The sequence below is a fragment of the Carcharodon carcharias genome, chromosome 21 (genome assembly GCF_017639515.1).
Source record: "Carcharodon carcharias isolate sCarCar2 chromosome 21, sCarCar2.pri, whole genome shotgun sequence".
Classification (NCBI taxonomy): Eukaryota; Metazoa; Chordata; class Chondrichthyes; order Lamniformes; family Lamnidae; genus Carcharodon; species Carcharodon carcharias.
In genome coordinates this window covers 53,818,157-53,838,683 of record NC_054487.1, presented here as the reverse complement: position 1 = coordinate 53,838,683, position 20,527 = coordinate 53,818,157, and the positions used below count along the sequence as shown (strand labels likewise).

The following is a 20,527-nucleotide window of genomic DNA, read 5'->3' as shown; positions in this document are numbered from 1 at the left end:
TTAAGAGAAAAAAAAAGTCAGACACTAAGGTTTATTCCTAGAGGGATGGAATTGAGAAGTAAGGAAGTTATGCTAAACCTGTATCAAACCTTGTGACATTCTAGCTGCCATATCATAAAGAAAGAATCAGAGGCATCAGAGAGGTTGCAGGGGGGTTTACAAGGATGATAGGAGAATCATGAGGATTTGATATCATTTCAAGAAAGGATGAATAGATTGAGGGGTGTCCTAATAGAGATCTTTAAAATTATGAAACGTTTTGAAAGCGTGGACTCAAAAAGAATGTTTTCTCTTGTGGGGAAAGGCATTACTCCAGGCCATCAATATAAGATAGCCACCAAGAAATTCAGTAGGAAATTCAGAAGAAATTTATTTGCTGAAAGGGTGATAAGAATGTGGAACTTGCTACCACAGGGAGTGGTTGAAGCAAATAGTATAGTTACATTTAGGGGGAAGCTGGATAAGCACAAGGGAGAAGGAAATTGAAGGTTACATTAATAGATTTAGATGAGAAAAGGGAGGATGCTCAAATGAAACAAACACTGGCATGGACTGTTTGGCTCGAATGGTCTATTTCTGTGCCATATATTCTGTACAATCCTACGTATAATCCTACAATATATTGTACAATCCTACAATAGACAGAAGAATTGAGAGACTTCTTTACACTGTTTTTAACTCGGGGTGAGATTTGGGTAGGTGGAGCAAATTGAGCACTGAATCTTCTTCCCGATGACCTTGGTGTGTGATTGTAACTCCTGGGTCTCCGGTCAACTGCCACTAGTCAACTGCTTGCTCACAGGAAGCGATACGGACTAGCGGTGGGCATGGGAGTAGGTGTGGCAGCAGGCCACAGCCATTACCAAGGGGAAGTTAGCAAGTGGTTAGATCATGATAAAGAGTTTACAGAGGATCTTGTGGGAGACAAGGGGTGGGGGGAGGTCCAGGATAGACAAGGTTTCAATTTTCCTTGTGGGACCCAGAGAAGAATGCCTGACCCAACAAGTAAAAATAAATTAACCTTAAAAGGACTATTTTGCTCCTAGATCCTTTTCCCACTGTCTTCGCTTAGTGGGAAAGCCATAATGCCTTCCCTGTTCAGACCACAATTAAAAGTGCAGTCATGGACAGCTGGTGTTAATGGATCCTGATCCACTGGTTTTAGGTGGGTGTCTTGTCATCTGCTCAGAAGGACAGGTTAAAATTGAATACAGAGGAATCTATGTTGGACATTGGTGCCTAAATCAACATATGATTTTATTGCCCAGTCATTTAGTTTCCATTGGCAAGTAGGGTTAAAATTAACCCTGTGTTCCATACCATTAATGTAGCAATATTTTATGCCTCTTTTTTATTTTGCTCTATGGCTATTTAGTTATTTTAGAGAATTATCAGAAACCTGATTTCATTGCTCTTGATGATTTAGAAGATATGCTACTTTATAACAATAATGGTATTCATGCCATGTGAACTATAACATGCCAAATTCTATTTTTATTAAAATTACATTCTGGGATTTTTATTATTATATCACAGATTAAAGTCTGAATCCATACCTCTATCTAATTCATTGCAGTCAACATTGAAGTCAATGGAGAAGAAAATGGGACAGTGTGCAAAATGTGTTGTCGATTCACTATCATCCATTTTGCACTACTGCCCAAGACAAATTCATATTCCAATTAAACATGGTATTGAGGATACCATGCTTCAACTAATCATTCCAGTCTTTGTACAGATGGCAACAAACAGGGCAGGACTCTTGGCTTGGAATTGAGAACCTGTTGGAGAGAACTATTAGGTCACACCTTTGCATCATGTCAGAAATAGCCACCCTACACAATTTTCAAAGGAATAGCTAATTAATGGGTGTGCTCACCAGCCAATTAAGAATTGGCTCCTAAAGCTGGAGAGCCAACTGGAGGCTCTCCACCACAGAGTGGCAGCCTTCCAATGCAGGTAAAGGAGAGAGAGAGGATACCTCAAGAAGGAGGCGTCCACACAGCAACTTCAAAGTTTTCAAAAATAAAATTGTCCACAGCTGCCAGACCAATATCATGGAGGGGGAGCCCCTCCATAGGGTAGAAGCAGCCATAGCTGTCACGATCCTTCCATGTTGGCACTGGGGAGGGTGGTTCTTAAATGTCTCTGGAAAGATGGCTCCCTGGTCTGCCACCAAGCAGCCGCCTTCCTTCACTGGTTGTATTTCAGCCACTACAGGGGGCCCGCCAGTTGACGCTGGAGAGGGTCCTTAATAAGCCCCTTAATTCCCTATATAGGCTACCTGCCACTGCTGGGGCCTGCTTGCAAATGACCTGGAGATGGGATCATTTTTGAATTCTGCAAAAGACTGCAGAGAACAAAGCAGTACTCTTTGATTCTGATGAGGTGTCATATGGACTCAAAACCTTAACTCTGTCTTCCTCTCCACAGATACCATCAGGCCTGCTGGGTTTTTCCAGCAATTTTTATTTTTGTTTCAGATTTCCAGCATCTGCAGTATTTTGCCTTTAAATTAAAGCAGTACTCTTGATTGAAGCTTTAAAGTTATTAGGGGGAACGCATGGGTAGCTGAAACTATTTCTGCTGATTGAGGAAGACTAGGATGAGGGGGAAATAATCTACAATTTAGAGCTAGACCTTTCAGGAATGAAACTCTGGAACTTCCTTCTACAAATGGGAATTGATGCATGATCAATATTTTAAAACAGATTGATAGATTTTTGTCAAACGAAGGTAAAATAATGGATATGGAGAAATGGTGGATATATGGGGCAGGGTTTTGGGTTGGGACTCCATCTGTAGGGTCATATGGGGGTCACAACCCTCCAGTGTGTGGGGAACAATTACCGGGCAAATTTTCCATGAATTGGTCAATTAATGGGGTACACTTGCTGTCCAACTCAGGACTCTCAAAATTGTACGACCAATAAAAGGCCCTGTGTCTCAGAATCTCCAGTCTGCAGTTCAGCTAAGAGAAAGAGATGGCGCCTCCATCAGTGGCATCCTCTCAGCAATTTTTAAACCACTATTTTGGAGGGGGAAATCGCTCTACAGGGTGGCCTGTGGCCACAGCAATGGCCAGGTAGGTAAGAAGGGTCTCAAAGCCTGACAGGAGTGTTCCATTCTCACACAACCCAGTCTGCCAAAAATTCCAGTCAGCCTTTGTTCGTTGACGTTCATTAGCCATTTAATTACTTTAACCAATTGCTTGTGGGTGGGTGGCCCTTCTGCTCCCAGTCCCACCTTCAAGGAAAATGGCCTGGGTGCAGGAAGATGTCGGCAAACCAGCATGCCAGCCGGAAGCATGAATTTTCGTGCCCACCCACCATTGTACCTACCCCCATATGGGGGCGAAACCTCTGCCCAGTTAGGTCGCGATCAGCTGTGATCCCATTAAATGGCGGAACAGGCTTGAGGTGCTAAATCATCTCCCCCTGTTTCTATGCTCTTAGCGAATGGATCACTGTCTGGTAGATTTATGTTTAACAAATACCTTATGTCTCTCAGAAATATGTCATAGAATTTCAATACAATGGGCAGAAATTAATTCGCCCCACAGGAGTTGAGTTAAGAGATGGGGTGCTATGTGATCAAGTTAGAGGGTGCAGGCTGGAGATCTGCCACCTTCCCAACTACCCCCACTCCGATCAAGTTCCAGGTGGGAAGGGTGGATGATGGCCTTCCCGCCCGGAGGCCCAATGAGACCCTTAAGTAGGTAGGTGGGAACTCACCATGTAGGATAACCACTTGGCAAACCCTACTGGGTTTGCCTATGGCCTACTAGTAGGCTCCCTCATTCTTAGACACTCAGTGCCCCATTGAGGGACCTGACATCAGGTTGGAGGGATGTGGTGGGAAAGCACCCCCTGGCCTTTGCTGTCGAATAAGTGCCAGATTAGGACTAAATTCCAATAGGCGTCCTGAATATGGGAACAGTAGAATTGCCACTGGTTTTCCAAACAATGGACAAGCCCTCCACTGCGGCCTTAAATTCCAGCCAATTAATTACTTTGAAATGCATTGCCTGTTGTTATTTTTTCTTCATTCATTCACAGGATGTGGGCTTTGCTGGCTGGGCCAGCATTTATTGCCCATGCCTAGTTGCCCTTGAGAAGGTGGTAGTGAGCTGCCTTCTTGAACTACTGCAGTCCATGTGGTGTAGTCATACCCATAGTTTTAAAAAGGGAGCTCCAGGATTTTGATCCAGCGACAGTGTAGGAACAGTGATATATTTCCAAGTCAGGATGGTGAATGACGTGGTGGGGGTGGTGGTGGCGGAATCTTGCAGGCGGATCTCAACTATCTGCTGTCCTGTCCTTCCATGTGAATTTTCTGTGAATGAAAAACAGTAATGGATTCCATCTGTCTGGTACTGGGGAAATCAAAACAAGGATCTAGCTGAAGAACAGCTAAGATCTTGTTCTTCAGTTGATCTTCCTATCCTCAGTCCACAATATAGACTGCATAGGTTTATATCCATTATTACTCTTTTTGTTTTAAACACATAAACAGTAGTATAAGGGAAAAAATATAAATCTGTTTATATTATTTGGAACTGCACATGAACCTTCGCTGCTAAAGAGAAGCAGCCGTTCTAAGATCCAGGCTGACACTGTGCCTTCTCCATGATTTGGCTAATTGAAAGCCCATTATATTTTGACAAGCTGACTTTTAGGAAGCTTTCAAGTTAATATTGTCCCACCTGACAATTGGCAACAGAATGTTGAAGAGACAGTTGAGACTTGCTGGATATATTTCATGTTAATATCATCAGCATCGATTGCAGTACTCTGCTTGGTATTCATGAGAGGTGGAAATCAATTTCAAGTACTAGAGGGAGTTTGTCATATTGAACCTGGAGCCAATTAGACCTTTACGACTCGACAAATGGTTTAAACTGCATTGAGACTTACAAGTAAGGTATGTATTTAGACTTGTTGTAAATAGTGTCTTGGGTTTAAAAGTATTCTTAGACATGGTGTGATGGGTTTTTCCTCTTTGCAGGACAAAGTAGAAGCATGACCAGAATTCTGCCTGCCCCTTTGACCCTGACATAAACTTAACCCATTTTCCTGGATGAGAAGTTATTTTGCATGCAAGGCAGGTCCTTGGCAGAAGCTCTGCCATCAAGAAGGAGCTTGCCATTGTAAGGCATGGAAACTGGGAGGGGGTGCAGGAGTTGGTGGCAGGGTGGCGTAGTGCCGCAGTATCAAAACTGATGACAGGGGAAGCAGAAGAGCCTTAAAAATAAAGAAACATAGTTGCTTTATAGGCCTCATCCTTCATTGACAGAGTTTGGGGCCTCACCACCAGTAAAGCCAGTCTATAGCCACTTTCTACCAAGTAGTTCTGGGAACAATGGTAATAGTGACAGGAAAATGGAACAGGAAGCTGGAGTCTGTCCTGTTGACAAGGAAGGGGCAGCCAGCAGTGGTCCTAGATGAATGGAGCATGGGTGTCTTACCTAGTATCATGAGAATTGCAGAGATATATCCAGACTTCACTATGTATTTTGGAAACTCTCGTTAAAGTAACATTCCAAGACTGATGTCTGCTCTGGCTAAATTTTATTTAAGAAACTTTGAGATATTGTTCTTACAAATTATATCATATGTTTTTTTAAAGCAAAGAGATCCTGGAAACATCCTCTGATGATGGCGATACGATGCTGCCAAGTACTGAAGGTATAAATTGCTCCATTTTATGCTGCATCTATCTTTGACACCATATTGCTAAAAGAACTGCTCATGGTAAGTTACTGATATTGTTCTGAATTTACCCAGACACAGCCCAACAGGCAAATAGAGAGACAATTTTGGAAACAAATCCCTTTTCGCAATGGAATACTGAAAACCTGTTTGACGAAAATACAAAACAAAAAGGAGAAAAAAGTAAACAGCCACCAGACACACAGGTATGGAATACTCATTCATTGTAAATTGTGCTTTATATTTACATTGTGACCCAATTTTACCTTTTTCTCCTGATCCCAAACACTATGACCTAAACTTTGCACTCATCGGGTGCGTTCAATCGTTGGGCCTGGGTGTGGATGAGAAATAGTCCCCGACTGCGATTTTACGCTGGATGGCTGGTAATTGGCCAGCCAGGGTGAAACACACCCTGAGAAAGGCTCAGTATTGCTGGTGGGGGGGGAAAGAGGACAGGCGCCAATGTCACCGCGGGTGCTGGTGAGCGCTTCCACTGAGCTGCTTCAGGGAGCTGCAGACCTCCAAATAATGAAAGAAAATGCTGCAAAAAATGTCCATGCAGCACAATCAAGCATCTGAATGCAAACCTCATTAAAAAAGTCCCCAGATATTTTTTTTATCTTACATCCTAACAGAGATTTCATGCCACCCGTTGGTGAGGTTTCATCAAAAATGTAAAGCCTGCCTAGCCGATTGTCCCATCCCCAAACCATAAGGTTGGACGGGCCATGACAAACACTTACACTGGGCCATTAATGAGCTTACTTGCCCGCTAAATTGTTGGCGGGTGCTCCTCTGACTTTTGCGCGTGCCCGAGCGAAATATAACACGTGTGCACGATGACATCAGGACACTTGCCCGACGACATCCCATGTGATTTTACACCCTTTCGGGTCAAGCACGCATCCATCCACGGGACATAAAATTCTAGCCTGTAAGTTGTCTTGAACTTGGGTAGGTGGCAAAGAACTAATAACTTCCTCAACTACTTTTACATACTTTTACAATCAGGTGCAGATTTTCACAGAGTTAGGGCGACTCCGGAACCATTTAAAAATGGTGGACGGGATCTGAATTCGGGACTCTCAGCCCCATTCCTAGTGCCAGCTATTTTCACCAGTGCAGGAAAAGGGTGTGGATAATGAGCTTGCACCTTGCACCTCTGACCTGGCTGGCATCATTGTGGGGGTAGGCATCTCAGAGCCCACCACAATTTTTGTGGAGTCAGGCCAACTCCTCCATGATTCGTGGTTCACAGCCCCTTAGCAGTCGTGAACCATTGTCTGGATTCGGGAACCTTTTGAAAGGTCTTACCCATGCACCATATACCCTTTTTAAAAGGTCTTACTCATGCTCTGTATTCCCTTTCCATACCCTCTATGCCACCTCCATGCCCACATGTCCATTCAACCAGTGTGCACTATATACAGAACCAATGAACCATATAACATTGGCAAGTATTGAAATGCTGAGGGAAAAAAAACACACATTCAGAAATCTTCTTAAAAAATGCTGTTCCTAGAACCCTATAAAAAGGTGTCAGTCAGACAGGGCTATTGTAGTGTCAGTAACCAAAGTTTTAAACACTGCACACCTCAAATAAACATTCAGACATTGAAAAGAGATCACAGGAAAAAATAAATTATAACCACATAAAGAAGTCAATCAAGCAAAGTAAACACTCTACTCTGTTGTCAAAACAGAACCCTGCTGAGCTAATGCATTTGTGAATCTTCAGGTTTAGCCAAGCATTCATAATGAGCAAGATGCCTGCCGTCTGTTTCTACTAGAGCAGTTATCAGATGGCCTTATTATGAATGTTTGGGTGAGCTCCAAGAATCACAAAATGCTCAGCAAGAGGTTGTATTTTGAAAGCTGAGTGAAGTGTTTAATTTGCTTAATTGCTATCTCCGTGATCCCTTGTCAATGTCTGACTGTTTATTTGGACAATATTAACAAGTGTGAAGTGGTTAAATCTTTTTGTTACTGATACTATAATTGCCCTATCAGATTGACACTTTTATAGGGTATAAAACTGTGGTTTTATTCGAAGAGGATTTTTGAATGGGTATTTTTGTCTCAGCGTTTTAACACTTTCCATTGTTATTATACGGCTCATTGATTCTGTATGTAGTGCATATTGGATGAATGAGCATGCAAGGGCCATGAATGTCATAAAGGGGGCATAAAGGACATAGAAGGAGAATGGAGGCTATGAAGGTGCCATGGGGGGCATATGAGTGGTGGGGGGATGGTCGAAGGGGTGTGAAGGGTGAGGGCCAGAAGGCCTAACTGCTTTTAATACAAATGGGACAAAGTGCCAGATAACCAAGACGCAATATCTAACCAACTTAATGGCAGTTGCCCACCCACCATGGTCGCCCATGATCTAATTCTGGGGTTAGCGAGCTGGACTTTTTCCTGTCCCCTTCTCCCAAAGCAAAAACTGGTTACAATGGGGCCTTTTAAACCAAGGGTTGCAAAGTCAGAAAATCCAGCCCTCAGTTTCTCTATAACAAACTGGCATGTTTCTTCCTCACACTTAGTAGGCAATCCATTACTTTGAAACCTACCTATCAAATAAAAAAACACTAGCATAAGTGGTAAATCTTAGCTCTTGAAGCCTTTAATTATTGAATTATCAACTAATGTGGTTATGAGTTGGAGTGTCAGGTTAGCATTTCAGTTTTGAATTGAAAATATGTATATGAAGGGTGGATGTACCTTGGTTTAAATGCATCCCAGTTAGGTGAAGCAAAATCATCAGTCTCTGTCAACTGTACTGATTTTGCTCAGTTGTAACCCAATTCCTAACAAGTATGAGTCTATTGCAGAGAACTGTCAGACATGAAGCAGACACTCAAGGCCAATTTTCTGAATGTGTACTCCTACTGGGAGTATACATTTGGAAAATCGGTCTTTTTTGATTCAAAAAGAATTGGTTAATGTGAAAAGTATAAGTGTCAGGCTGGCACGGTAAGCATGTGCCTCTCAAGCTGTTTTAAGGTTTAATGATGATACAGAATAAAGAGAATTTTGCCATGTAGAGAGAATGCTTGGTGCTGACACTATGTGGAGCAAATTAAAATTCTCCATTCTTTAGCATCAAGATCACTCTCTTTTGTTAATGCAGCAATTCGCCAAAATAATTTTCTTAAAAGTGTAGGCTGTTTATTTTTTTTAAATAAGATTTTTACATTTAATGACTTTCATCATTTATAGTGCCACTTCTTCAGTTCTCTGTGCGATGGCAGGTCCGACCACAGTGCTACAACCTCCACCTGTGTAGGGTAATGAGGCAGGTCCCGAATCCACCCCATCTGGAACGGGGATTGAACCCTGTGCTGTTGGCACCAATCTGATCCACACTGGCCATCAAACCAACTACCCCCCCCACCGCCCCAAAGGAGTTCAAGTTGCTTGGTAACATGCATTTTTACATGCATGTTGCAGTTCAGAACTTTAAATGATGATTGTAGAGGTTCCAATTTTCTTACCATCACATGGTTGATTAAGAACCTCTCCTGCTCTCACCACCTGCCGTTGGCATGTGTTGGAAGGATTTATAAATTGATGCATTATGAACACATCTTCTACACCTTGGCCACCAAGTCCTGGAGTGGGACTTGAACCAGAGCTGCTGGCTCAGAAGAAGTGATGCCACCCACTGAGCTATAAGATCTCCTATTGTGACATTCCACTCTTACAAATTTGTGGAGACCACAAATAAATCATACCAATACATCAGAGGTCTTTAGAAATATTTCACTGGTAAAATGGCCATTGACATAAGCTGAATATTATAAGTGGTTTATAATGATAAATACCCTAACAAAAAGGCTAAGCTATGGAGGTTTCTGCATGTAGAAAATTGTTTGCGTTTGATTTTAGGGTTTCTGATGATATGACAATAACATGGTTCTGTTAACTTAATACCTCTTTTGAAGTACTGGTAACCAAATAAATAAATGAACAACCCCTTTAAAAGGGGCATTTTTATGTTATTGCAGATAAAACCAAAAACATTAAAGGAAACTTACCAAATTAAAATGACTTTGCTGGGATTGATAATGCACCCCAGCTCCTGCAGTATCCACCGGTTGTGGAAGGCCTCAGCGTTCCATTAACTTAATTATAGCACAGTGAATATGGAGTCAGAATTCCTGTCAAATTGTCATTATATAATATAATCAAACTTTCAACATTTGGTGATCCCACTCACCTAATTCATAGTCCAGCAGCATTTTAGTAACAAAATATTCTTTAAATGAGTGATTATACTTTTGTTTTTAAAGCCTCTGTTTCTTGATATGCAATGTTATTTAACATTCATCTGCTCAAACTGCTAAGTATTTATAGATTTTTCTTTCACTCAAGCGTATTACTTATCCAAAAATGTTGTCATCCTTAAATTTAGACAGCTTGTTACAAGAATCTCATCAAAATTTTAACAACCAGGGTGTAAGGCCTGATCACTGGGGGGCTTCACTAGTTACTGCTTACCAATTAGAACAATTATCATTGATAACTTCCCTCTGTTTCCTATTATCTGGCCAATTAAATCCTGGATTGCCTGAATTAAAACAAGCCTTATAATAACAGGCAATGACCCATTTGGGGCCCAGTGGGTATTAACAGCATGTGACAAAATGCAATAAATTGCTGTGACTAATTACATTATGGCTAAAATAAATAAAGATAAAATAGAAATGGATGGAAAGTATTTTATAATGAAACACAAAATACCTCATTTTATTTTTTGATGCAAGCTATGTGAAATGAAACTTAATATTTTTAAATAAGGAATGAATTCTGCTAATAGTGTTTTGGACTGGAAATATATGCATTTAATTTATTTGAAACTTCTTGATTTGTAATGTGGCAGATTGGGAGTAGGGAGTATGAAATTAGAAGTCAAACCATCCACAATTTAACATGTGAAAATGAGCAATTGTATTGTAGGTGGGGAAATCAGACATTTCTGGATTCCTTACCAACAAAAAACTAAAAGCGATTTGATGTAAACTCATTCTAGTGATGCATTCTCTGATTGCAGAACTGGGTAACACACGTTTATCTTCTTTTTCCCCTCACTGTCCACCACTGGATTGGCAAGCGTAAGCTTTTTCCTACACTTTTAACATATCGTATATGACTAGATGGCACCTTCCATAAAAAGTTTATGTGTCCTATGAACCAAAACCTGTGACCTTATGCACACAATATATGGATTAGCATGCCGAGATTTAGCAGTTAGCATCTAATGGTAGTATATTGTTTCCTGAATAATATGTGGAATGTCCATTCCTTTTAAAATAACCACTGTCATGCTATTGACAATATGTGTGGGTTCAAACTACTTTTTCCACATTTATTTATAAATTAAATAACATATAGAAGCTAATGGGGATTTGGTTAGTTCAGCTGGCTAAAGGTAGTTTAGAATAACGCCAACAGCATGGCCAGAATTTTTCCGTCGATGAGTTGGGGGCGGGGCCTGCTTGTCAACACGAAAATGACACGGGATGACATTGGGAGGATCCCTGACGTCATCCCGCCCCATTTAAATATTCAGGAAGGCGGGCAGACAGCGAAATCAGCTGTCCGCCCGCCGACCAGTCAATGGCCAATTGAGGCCATTGACAGAATCATTAACCCAATTAAAGGCCCTGCCTGTCCAATCTTAAGGCTGGCGGGCAGGCCAGGAGCTTCAGTGGGCTTGTGATAAAAGATGAAACCTCATCCACTGGCGGGCTGAGGTTTCATCTCAGTTTTTAAAAGTATAATAAAGTTTCACTCATATTTATTAACATGTCCCATCTTGTGTGACAGTGTCACATGGGGGGGGAACATGTTAATTTTTTTATTGTTCTATTTTTCAAGTTTTTCAAACTGTCAACGCTCTCCCTTAGTCTCAGGGAGCTGTGTGTTCTTTTGCCCGCATGCGTGAAAGAGCGCACTTTGACAGTTGGGGAATCCCCCCCACCCCCGGCATAGGAAGCGCATAGCGCTTCCCGTCGGGTGGCCTCCGGGGCAGGCCTTAATTGGCCTGCCCACTCAAAATGGCGGCGGGCTCCGTTTCGGCAGTGGAGTTCAGCTGCCCGCCCACCGCTGAGCTGGTGGGGCCCGCCCGCCCGCCCACCAAGGGCAAAATTCTGCCCCATGTGTTTAATTCCCATTCCAGCTGAGGTAGACTAGGGGCCTGCCTCCTCCCCTGCCTTTGAGGGTGGAAAGCAATGGTAAAGCACCACTGATGGAAACTGCCAAGAAAATAGCTCAGGATGAGGCATCATCAGACAATAAGCCCAGGACCTACCTTAAGGCAAAGTACAAATGAATAGAAGCTTAAGACTTGGAGAGATGCCCAACGGCAAAAAAAATGTGACGGGAGATTCACGGGTTTAATTTTTTTTAGAAATTGTGGGACCTAAATTTGTTAGCACCCAAATCAGGTGCAATTCCAATGGCATGTGGTAACAGTGTACTGGAATTGAGGAGACCAAACCAAATTCATCCTCTGGCTTCATGATAATAATTTGGGTGAGCTATGGCTCCAATGCGGCACCCCAATACAGCTCATTTGTCAGGGCCTTACCAATTCTGTCTGCATTAAGACCCAAGAATAAGTCTGGGTGCAGGGAAGGCAATTGGAGGGGTTGAGTACAGGCCAGCATGAGCCCACAGTTTTGTGGAGACAACTCCACAAATACAGTATTCCAGGATGTATTGATGCAGAGTCCCTTTAAAATTTATTGATTAGGCTTAAAAGACCCAGAAATACTGATCTGACCTTCTGCATTGCTGCCTAAAAAAGGCCATGACTAACTGAGTAGCGGCCCATGTCGGTCAGATTCAGGCCTCTGCCCTACTAAAATGATTATTGTTGAGCCCATTTTAGGCCCATAAAATTGACTGAATAATGTTAAATTTAGACCCCAGTATATCTTACATGATCTCATCAGCAGCAAGACTTTTGGATGAAATGATCAGGTTTGTCTCTTAACCTTTAAATGACAAATGTTGAATATTATTGACCCAAGTTCCAGTTTACCTACTGAGTTTGGAGGTTTTTGCCAGAACTAAAGCCTAAACTGTGATTTAGCCAGGCTATATTTTTTTCAAGTAAGCAAACAAAAATTTTAATCAATCTTACACTTTGTGAGATGAGGTATTAAAGTCTGGATATTTGCCATGTCCTCCATATATCATTCCCCTGAGATTATGTTTTGCCCCATAATGCCTTCCTCAATTATTCTGTTTTAAGAAGGAACAGAATTGTCTACTTCACTGTCAATTCATATTCAAATTGTCTGTTCCAGCTTATTAGCAATTTCTATAAACAGTCTGAATTTCCTCAAAATCAAAGCTCTGACCTTGTCTACTACATTGTCTGCCATAATCAATTGTTTATATACAAAACATAAAATTGTACTTACTTGATAAAAGATGATAAGCATTGTTTGTATGAGGTATGCTGTTCAATGGATCATAGAATACAATCAAATTCCTATTACATGGTAATTTAGCATCTTCACTACTTAGTGTCTGTGAAGGTTTGGTTCCAAATAAAAATGAGTACAGTGTAGTGATTAAAGGTTTTCACTCTTATGAGCCTGTCAAATAAATGGTACATCTTGGGCAAAATGGCCTTTTAAATCCTCTTTTCATATTGAAATTATAAATAATATATTAGAAATGCAAATTTCTGTCTGTTTTAAATGTGACTTTCAGCTAATACTAAATAATGCAATAAGTTTATGCTTTGTTTTCTACACGTTTTTAAATATTTGCTGCAAAACAATAGGTTAACTTAGATTAACTGAAATCACTTTTTTTCTGTCTTGTGGCTCTTATGAACATTCAAAATTTAAAGTCTTTTAATGTTTATTAATCATCCATTTATGTACCAAGAAAGCACACTTTAGCCTTTGCACAGTGGCAGAATTCTCACCTCTGAGTCAGAATGTAGTTGGTCCAAGGACCATTCCAGGACTTGAACACTTAATCACAGCTGGCACTCCAGTACAGCACTATGGGAGAGCTTTACTGTCAGATTTGCCTTCTATGGGATGAGACATTAAACAGAAGTCTCATCTGCCCTCTTTGATGGATGTAAAAGATCCCCACGGCACTATGTGAAGAAGAGCAGATGAGTTTTCCCATTTTCGATCCCTCATCTGATCTCACTAAAACAGGTCTCATTTCATTTCTGGTCTGGCAGCATCGGCGGAGAAGAAAAGAGTTGACGTTTCGAGGACTCGAAACGTCAACTCTTTTCTTCTCCGCCGATGCTGCCAGACCTGCTGAGTTTTTCCAGGTAATTCTGTTTTTGTTTTGGATTTCCAGCATCCGCAGTTTTTTTGTTTTTATCTCATTTCATTTCTGTTTACAGGACCCTGCAGTACATAAATTAACTGCCACATTTCCCTGCATTATGAAAGTGACTACATTTCAAAAGGACTCCATTGTGGGTGTCCTGTGATCGTGAAGGGTACAATATTAATGCAAGTTTTCCCTTTCTTGTAGAATTTAGAACTGGGCAAGTCTACATGAAAAACCAGTTCATTTAACAATTATGATAAACATTCAGTAATTGTAATACATATTGAATTCTATACATTATCCTGTTTGACAAGTCACAGAATCAAATTTTTCAATGTGTAACAAGGAAAATGGTTTGGATAATTTAGTTCAATTAAATTGAGACGCAAACGATTGATCAATGAACTCAATTATATACCATTGTGTCTAATTAGTTGCCTAATAATCTATTCAATCTTTCCACTGTTGAAATATATTCTTGGAGGTCACTTTTAACCCTCCCCACCAAGCAGAACCAGGTCAGGTATGAAGGTAAAAATAATCAGTTTACTTAACCTTGCTAGGCCATTTTGGCTTTTATCCTGCTGGGTTCTGTAGGTGGAAGAGGCGCCACATGAATCTGTGCAAACAAAGATGCCATTACATCAGTGATACTTGATTGTATTTTAATTTGGGTGTGGATGAGGTAGTCACTATGGCTTTCCCACCAGAAGAAACAGGTTGGCAGCTGGGCTGCATACAGAAGAGGCTCTCCCAATGTAAACCTTTATTTTGTGGAGCCAGAAAAAAACAGGGGTGTTTCTGTGGGCCAAAGCCTCCCCTGCCCCAGACACCGTTGGCACACCACCTCTTCCGTGAGACCATGCCAAACATCCTTCCGCAACTTAGTTGACCTTTGGCAAGGCTCCCCTTTGTTCTAATCACCTGAACTTCTCTCTTACCTGTCGGCCAGCTGCTGCTTTCTGCCCATGTCAACAGGCAGCATATGGGTGCCATGTAGATGAAGCTGGGGCCAGTAGGTGCATTTTACATTTACTCCACTCATACCCACCTGAAATCTGCTGAGGATTAAATTCAATCTCTTGGTTTTGAATCACATTGACTACACTCCATGGAGCAAACTAATATTTCAAACCTTATTCTACCTCTTTCATTATGTGTAATACAAAGGAATTTGTGAAAGAATTTATAAATTATTTTGATTTTTCCTGGTGCACTTTGCCAAAATGTTTCTTTTAGGTCCAATGGCCAGAGTTGATTTTTTTCACTGAGGCACAGTTTGTCATATATCAGTTAGATATCATTGTCGGAGAACTTTCTCTTGCTGTATTTCTAACTCTTCCCAGATGAAGAAGTTATGGTGTTTAAAGAATTTTGGTTGGGTTCTGATTAATAGCTTATGTCTGACATGCATCACAGGGTCATTTATTTTACGCTATCAGTGATTATGGGTATTGAAGATATTTTATTTGTGACTGCAGATTTAAATCTCTCAAAACTATTATTTTTCGGGGGCTGGGAACAGACGTTGGGCAGAATTTTACACCAGCGGGATTTTATGGTTCTGCTGCAGTCAATGGATTTTTGAACAGCTAGCTGTATTTTATGGACTTGCCCACCACAACAGGCTGTGAAATTCTGCCCTTAAACTTCCATTGTAAGCTGAACCAGCAATTGATTTAAGTGGTCATTTATTTCATGAGGTTTTTATTTTCATGGCTGTGCTTGTGGATATTCACAAGTGTTAAATATTATTAAATGTGTGAAAATGATTTTGATGAAGGCATAACTATGTGTAGATAAATTTATTACTGATTAATTTATTTTCACAGATAAATCCTCCATTGTACATTTCATTGACCACCTCAAGAGATCAGGAAACTAATTTAACACTTTTGGAAGGATCGCATTCTCAAGTTAAAGAAGAAAATGAGAAGAATGCCACAGCTGTCAGTGAATCACCAATTAGTCAACAGAATGATATAGAAGTTGAACATAACAAGTTTGCAAGTGCAAATAACTACACAGAGAAAGAGGTAAAGCAAGAGAAAGAATCTATGTGGGTTGAATTAGACAGTAACAAAAACACTTCCAATCTGTCAACTCAGAGCCATGAGGGAAGTATAAATACAACAATACAAACAGATAGTGCTAATGTTGTAACAAGCAATGACAACATAATGGCCCAATCTTCTAATTTGTTTTGTGATGAAGCACATTTACTACATAAAAGCTGTCTTCCTGTCTCTCAAGGAAGGAGTGAAGCTGTTACATCACCTGTAATTGTTACATCAGCTAAACCTGAATTAGAAATGACTAGTTTCACAGACAGCATCTTTGCTAATGATATGCAAAATAACTTGCAAGTTATTCAGGGCTCTACAGATAAATGTGATAATCTCCCTAATAGTACGCAAAATCCTACAGAATTTCTACAAGAGACCACTAATGTTGAAAGTGGAAGTGGTGAATATGGTTATTTAACTGGACATACATTAACAAGCAATGAATCAGAGTCCATCCCTGTTCCTGTAGTATGCACCACCGCTGATCTGGAATTTCAGGCAGATAGAAGCAGTTCTTCAGTCCACAGGTCAATCTCATCAAAGGGAGAAAATGTTTTCAGTACAAAAATAAATGACACACAAGGACCTCTGCAATATTACAGTAAAGCTGAGAATCTGGAAGATCCAAAGCAAGAAAATGATTTTTCTGTGAAACCTAATTTAACAAACAAGGCAGCAGAAAGTATGCAACAACAAAACGCAGTTAAACAAGCCCCCAAAGTTGGTTCAAAAGAGAGATTTAGTGATCCTTCAGAAGTTACAAACCATTCAAAAATTGGAAAAGAAGTGCCCATCGCATTTCAAGTTGCTGTGAAAGAAGAAAATTCGTGTGATATGTATTCAAATAACAGAAGAGTTGCAACAGACTCTGCAGATGTCACAGAATTTATGCAATATGCGAATACGCACAGTGCTTCAGATAATGGAAAATATCAAAATACATGGAAAGAGTTTGGAACTTATCTCCAAACCACATCTAATAAACAGCTGGAAGTTACAAATGTGCCAAATATTGAGACTACTGTGATGACTACAGAAATCCCTGTGCTGCAGGGATCTTTAGAAGATAAACACCAAGACCCCTGTGAACTGAATAAGGTTCTGACACAAATTCCAGAGATTGATTCAGCAAACAAGGATATTGCTAATGAACAAAAAGAAAATTATGTAGGAGCCACACAAATTGTAGAGCAGTGCATTAGTGCCCCATCATGTATGTTAGCTGATACAGTAGTAAAGGAAGCCATAGAAGCGGCTTTGTTTGAAATTACCGGAGATGAAGGAAGAACTACCACATCTGGATCACAAAAAGGGAAAGCCATGCAACATTTGCCAAGTGAAGAACAATTTTCAAAGTCCATTCAGGAGGGCACCACAGCTTTCCATTTAACATCAAAACATGACCAACTTTCAAAAATCCACCTTACTCATGAACAAAATGCAAAAGGTGTTTTACAGCTTGGTGATTATGTACCTGAAACTAATATAGTGTGTGTACAAATTGGAAAGGATGTACCTGGTGCTCCTCAGAAAAACACAGAAGAAGAAGGAGCTTCTACAATAAGTCTGCATACAAGGACATCTGTACCAACTTCAGAGGATATAAAATGTCCAGCTGCACCTTGTAGTTATGGACAATCTTTAGAAGTTGCACAAAAATTGACTGATTTTCAATCAGTTGTAGACAATCAAAGTGAAACCAGAATTACAGCAGAAGATGGGGAAAATGTTGCTGGTTCAATGAAGATGTTTCCTGATTGGAAAGAAGCAGAAGGGGGAATCTCTTGTAAAATCACTGATAGAATCACTGAGAGAATTCCTGAAAATATTTTTGAATCTGTGGAACTTAAAATAACAGACAATTGTGAAGTTCAACAAGCACATACAGAGATTGCAAAACAGTGGGCCATCAACCTTACTGGGCTCCCAGAAGAAAATGTGCATTACAACAAGAATGAAAAGGATATAGACTTTACACAGAGTTATAATGTTTCAGAAGTGGACTTTAAGCAAAATTACAGTGTGCCAGATGTTAAAGAGTCCATAGAGGTGGGAAAAGCAGAATTTAAGGGAGAAGAAGCATCAAGCATTAAAAACATTTTGTCACACTATGGTGGAACAGATGAATCCGGATCAATGGGATTTACCCAGTTACATGAAGTTACTGGTATATCTCAAACAATAAAGGAAGCTGTGTCTGCTGCTGAGCAGATAGCAGAAGAGGAAGCAGACCATGTAGAGAATGAGGCAGTTGATAAGCAAGAATGTGGGACAGACATTGAAATTATTATGGATGGTGAAAGCGAAAGAGCTGATATATTTTCTGAATCAAGAGTTTCCCATAGTCTTGAAAAGGCAGAAATATGTCATGACACTCAACAAATGCAAATAAATGAAAGCACAAATCAAAATGCAGTAAAGCCCAAAAATATTACAAAAATAGGCTCAACACCTTACACTTCAACGGATACAGGAGAGAAGAAATGTAGAATTACCACTCTACCACAGAATTCTGAGTCACACCATCATAACCACTTAGGTCCAGTCATATTGATTAGCACACCCATTGAAGTGGATGAGGAAAAGGAAACGAACAGTAATGTCTCTAGTAATATCCAACCATGTTCAGAAGGTTTAGAATCTGAGGAATGTAATGAAAAAATACTTGAGAATGAGCAGGCAATTGAAGCTTATGATAGTAATGTTAAGTGTGAGGAATTATGGTTACAAGGTGAACCATTTGCAGATGCAATTACTTTGAAAAACACAGTATGGAAAGTTTGCTATTTTATTTTGTTCATTGTATTTCTCGTTACTGTTTATCATTATGACTTTATAGGGTGTTTCGCACTTTACGTGTTTTCATTGTATTGGTTGTATTGTGAAGGAGAAACAAGTAGTGATTCTGTCAAAAAGGACTGATACAGGGTGTTAGTATTTTCTTGAATGATGTAAGGAAAGGCAATGGTTGCATTTTATGAAGAGCTGAAATTGGTTTTTTAATTGTTAACCATTTGAGTGCTGAAATAGCCATTGTTTTTCGGAATGCATACATCATTTGTTTCACACATCAAAAAAATGATTACCTACATTTCTACCAATATTACAAGGTAGGATTAATAACATTTTCACGTGTAATATTTTATAATTCATAACATTCTTGGAATAACCCAAAATAATTATAGCCTTGTTTTATTCTTGATAATGATGCAAAACAATATTGCAGCCCTCAAAAGGTTAAACAGTGAACAGTGACAACAATGCTAGCAAAATGCCTTACTCATAAATAAGTTTAAAAAAAGTGCCGAGGAGAGAAAACTTTACAGAAAATTGAATTTATAGCCTATTGTCTTTGCATAAAGCAATGTGATTGACATCTACTTTTTAAAGAAACTTGGCTTAAAAATTTCTTAGTGAAATTTATATGACCATTTTTTCGCTCACTTGAGTGCAGTTTAGAAAATAATTTCAGACCAAATTTTTTTTTGTGCTGTCCTAAATTTGTGTAATTAGCTAGCCCAACATTTACTGAATAAGTTTGCCTGTTTTATAGTCAGTGAATAGAAATCTGGTTTGGTTTTCTAAATGGTAAAGCATTAAAATTGTTACAAATGATTTAAAAACACATCTTTTATTTCCTATTCCTGATATCTACACGTGGTGTCGCCCAGTTAACATTCAGAACTGCCTTCGTTCCCGGTGCTACTGAAATGGCTTTCCGTTGTTTGTGGAGACATGAAGTAGATGGTATGCTGGGAGAGGAGGTGAAGCAGATCAGAATTATATATATTTTTTCAGAATACTTATGTGGATAGATAAGTTTATACTGAAGTACACCTTCAAGAATGTCCCCTTTAAGTGAAACCGTTTGAGACAGTATGATCTCACTTGCTGAGGTCTGTTTCTCATTTGTTTGGCCTCCTCACAGAATTAGAAATTTTCTTCATCCAGGAGAAGTTAATCATCAACTGTCTCTGTCTCTTTAAGACAGTTGAGCTATTGACTGCTGTTCTGTTATTTTCTTTACTTTGCCATATACAAGGTGTTCTTTGGAGGTACTCCTTTTAGTTTTTCTTTCCTGTTAGCAGATTGTCTCGGCCTTGTCTGCATCCTCTGGAGAAGGTTTGTCTTGTGCAATGTAGCATTTTTCTTCACTGTATCTTATGTAATAAGATGTTAATAAATGTAGTTTGTTTTCTGCACCTTCAGCAACTGTTTCTTCAGGCATTATTGGCTTGCTCTGTAAAATTTCATTTCTCATCATCTCCACCATGTCAACTCTCTCCCTGCATTCAAAAATGCCTTTAATATTTTCCTCATTTTTACTCCTACTATTTAAATATTTGTGAATGATGTGGAGTATGGTGTCAAGTATTATGACCTTTGCTAATGAGATAGGGGGAGATAGTGGCATAGTGATAATGC

At 39.8% G+C, this 20,527-nt stretch overlaps 1 protein-coding gene across 1 annotated transcript in view; it reads left to right on the top strand.

The window, feature by feature from the left end:
- ppp1r3ab (protein phosphatase 1, regulatory subunit 3Ab) overlaps positions 1 to 20,310 on the top strand; it is a 66,735-nt gene extending 46,425 nt beyond the window's left edge. The window contains exons 2-4 of the mRNA XM_041216287.1: positions 5,629 to 5,687; positions 5,787 to 5,917; positions 15,869 to 20,310. Of these exons, the coding sequence (XP_041072221.1) occupies positions 5,629 to 5,687; positions 5,787 to 5,917; positions 15,869 to 19,024 (3,346 nt within the window). The 3' untranslated portion in view covers positions 19,025 to 20,310. The remainder of the gene's footprint in view (positions 1 to 5,628; positions 5,688 to 5,786; positions 5,918 to 15,868) is intronic.
- The last annotated feature ends 217 nt before the right edge of the window (positions 20,311 to 20,527 follow it).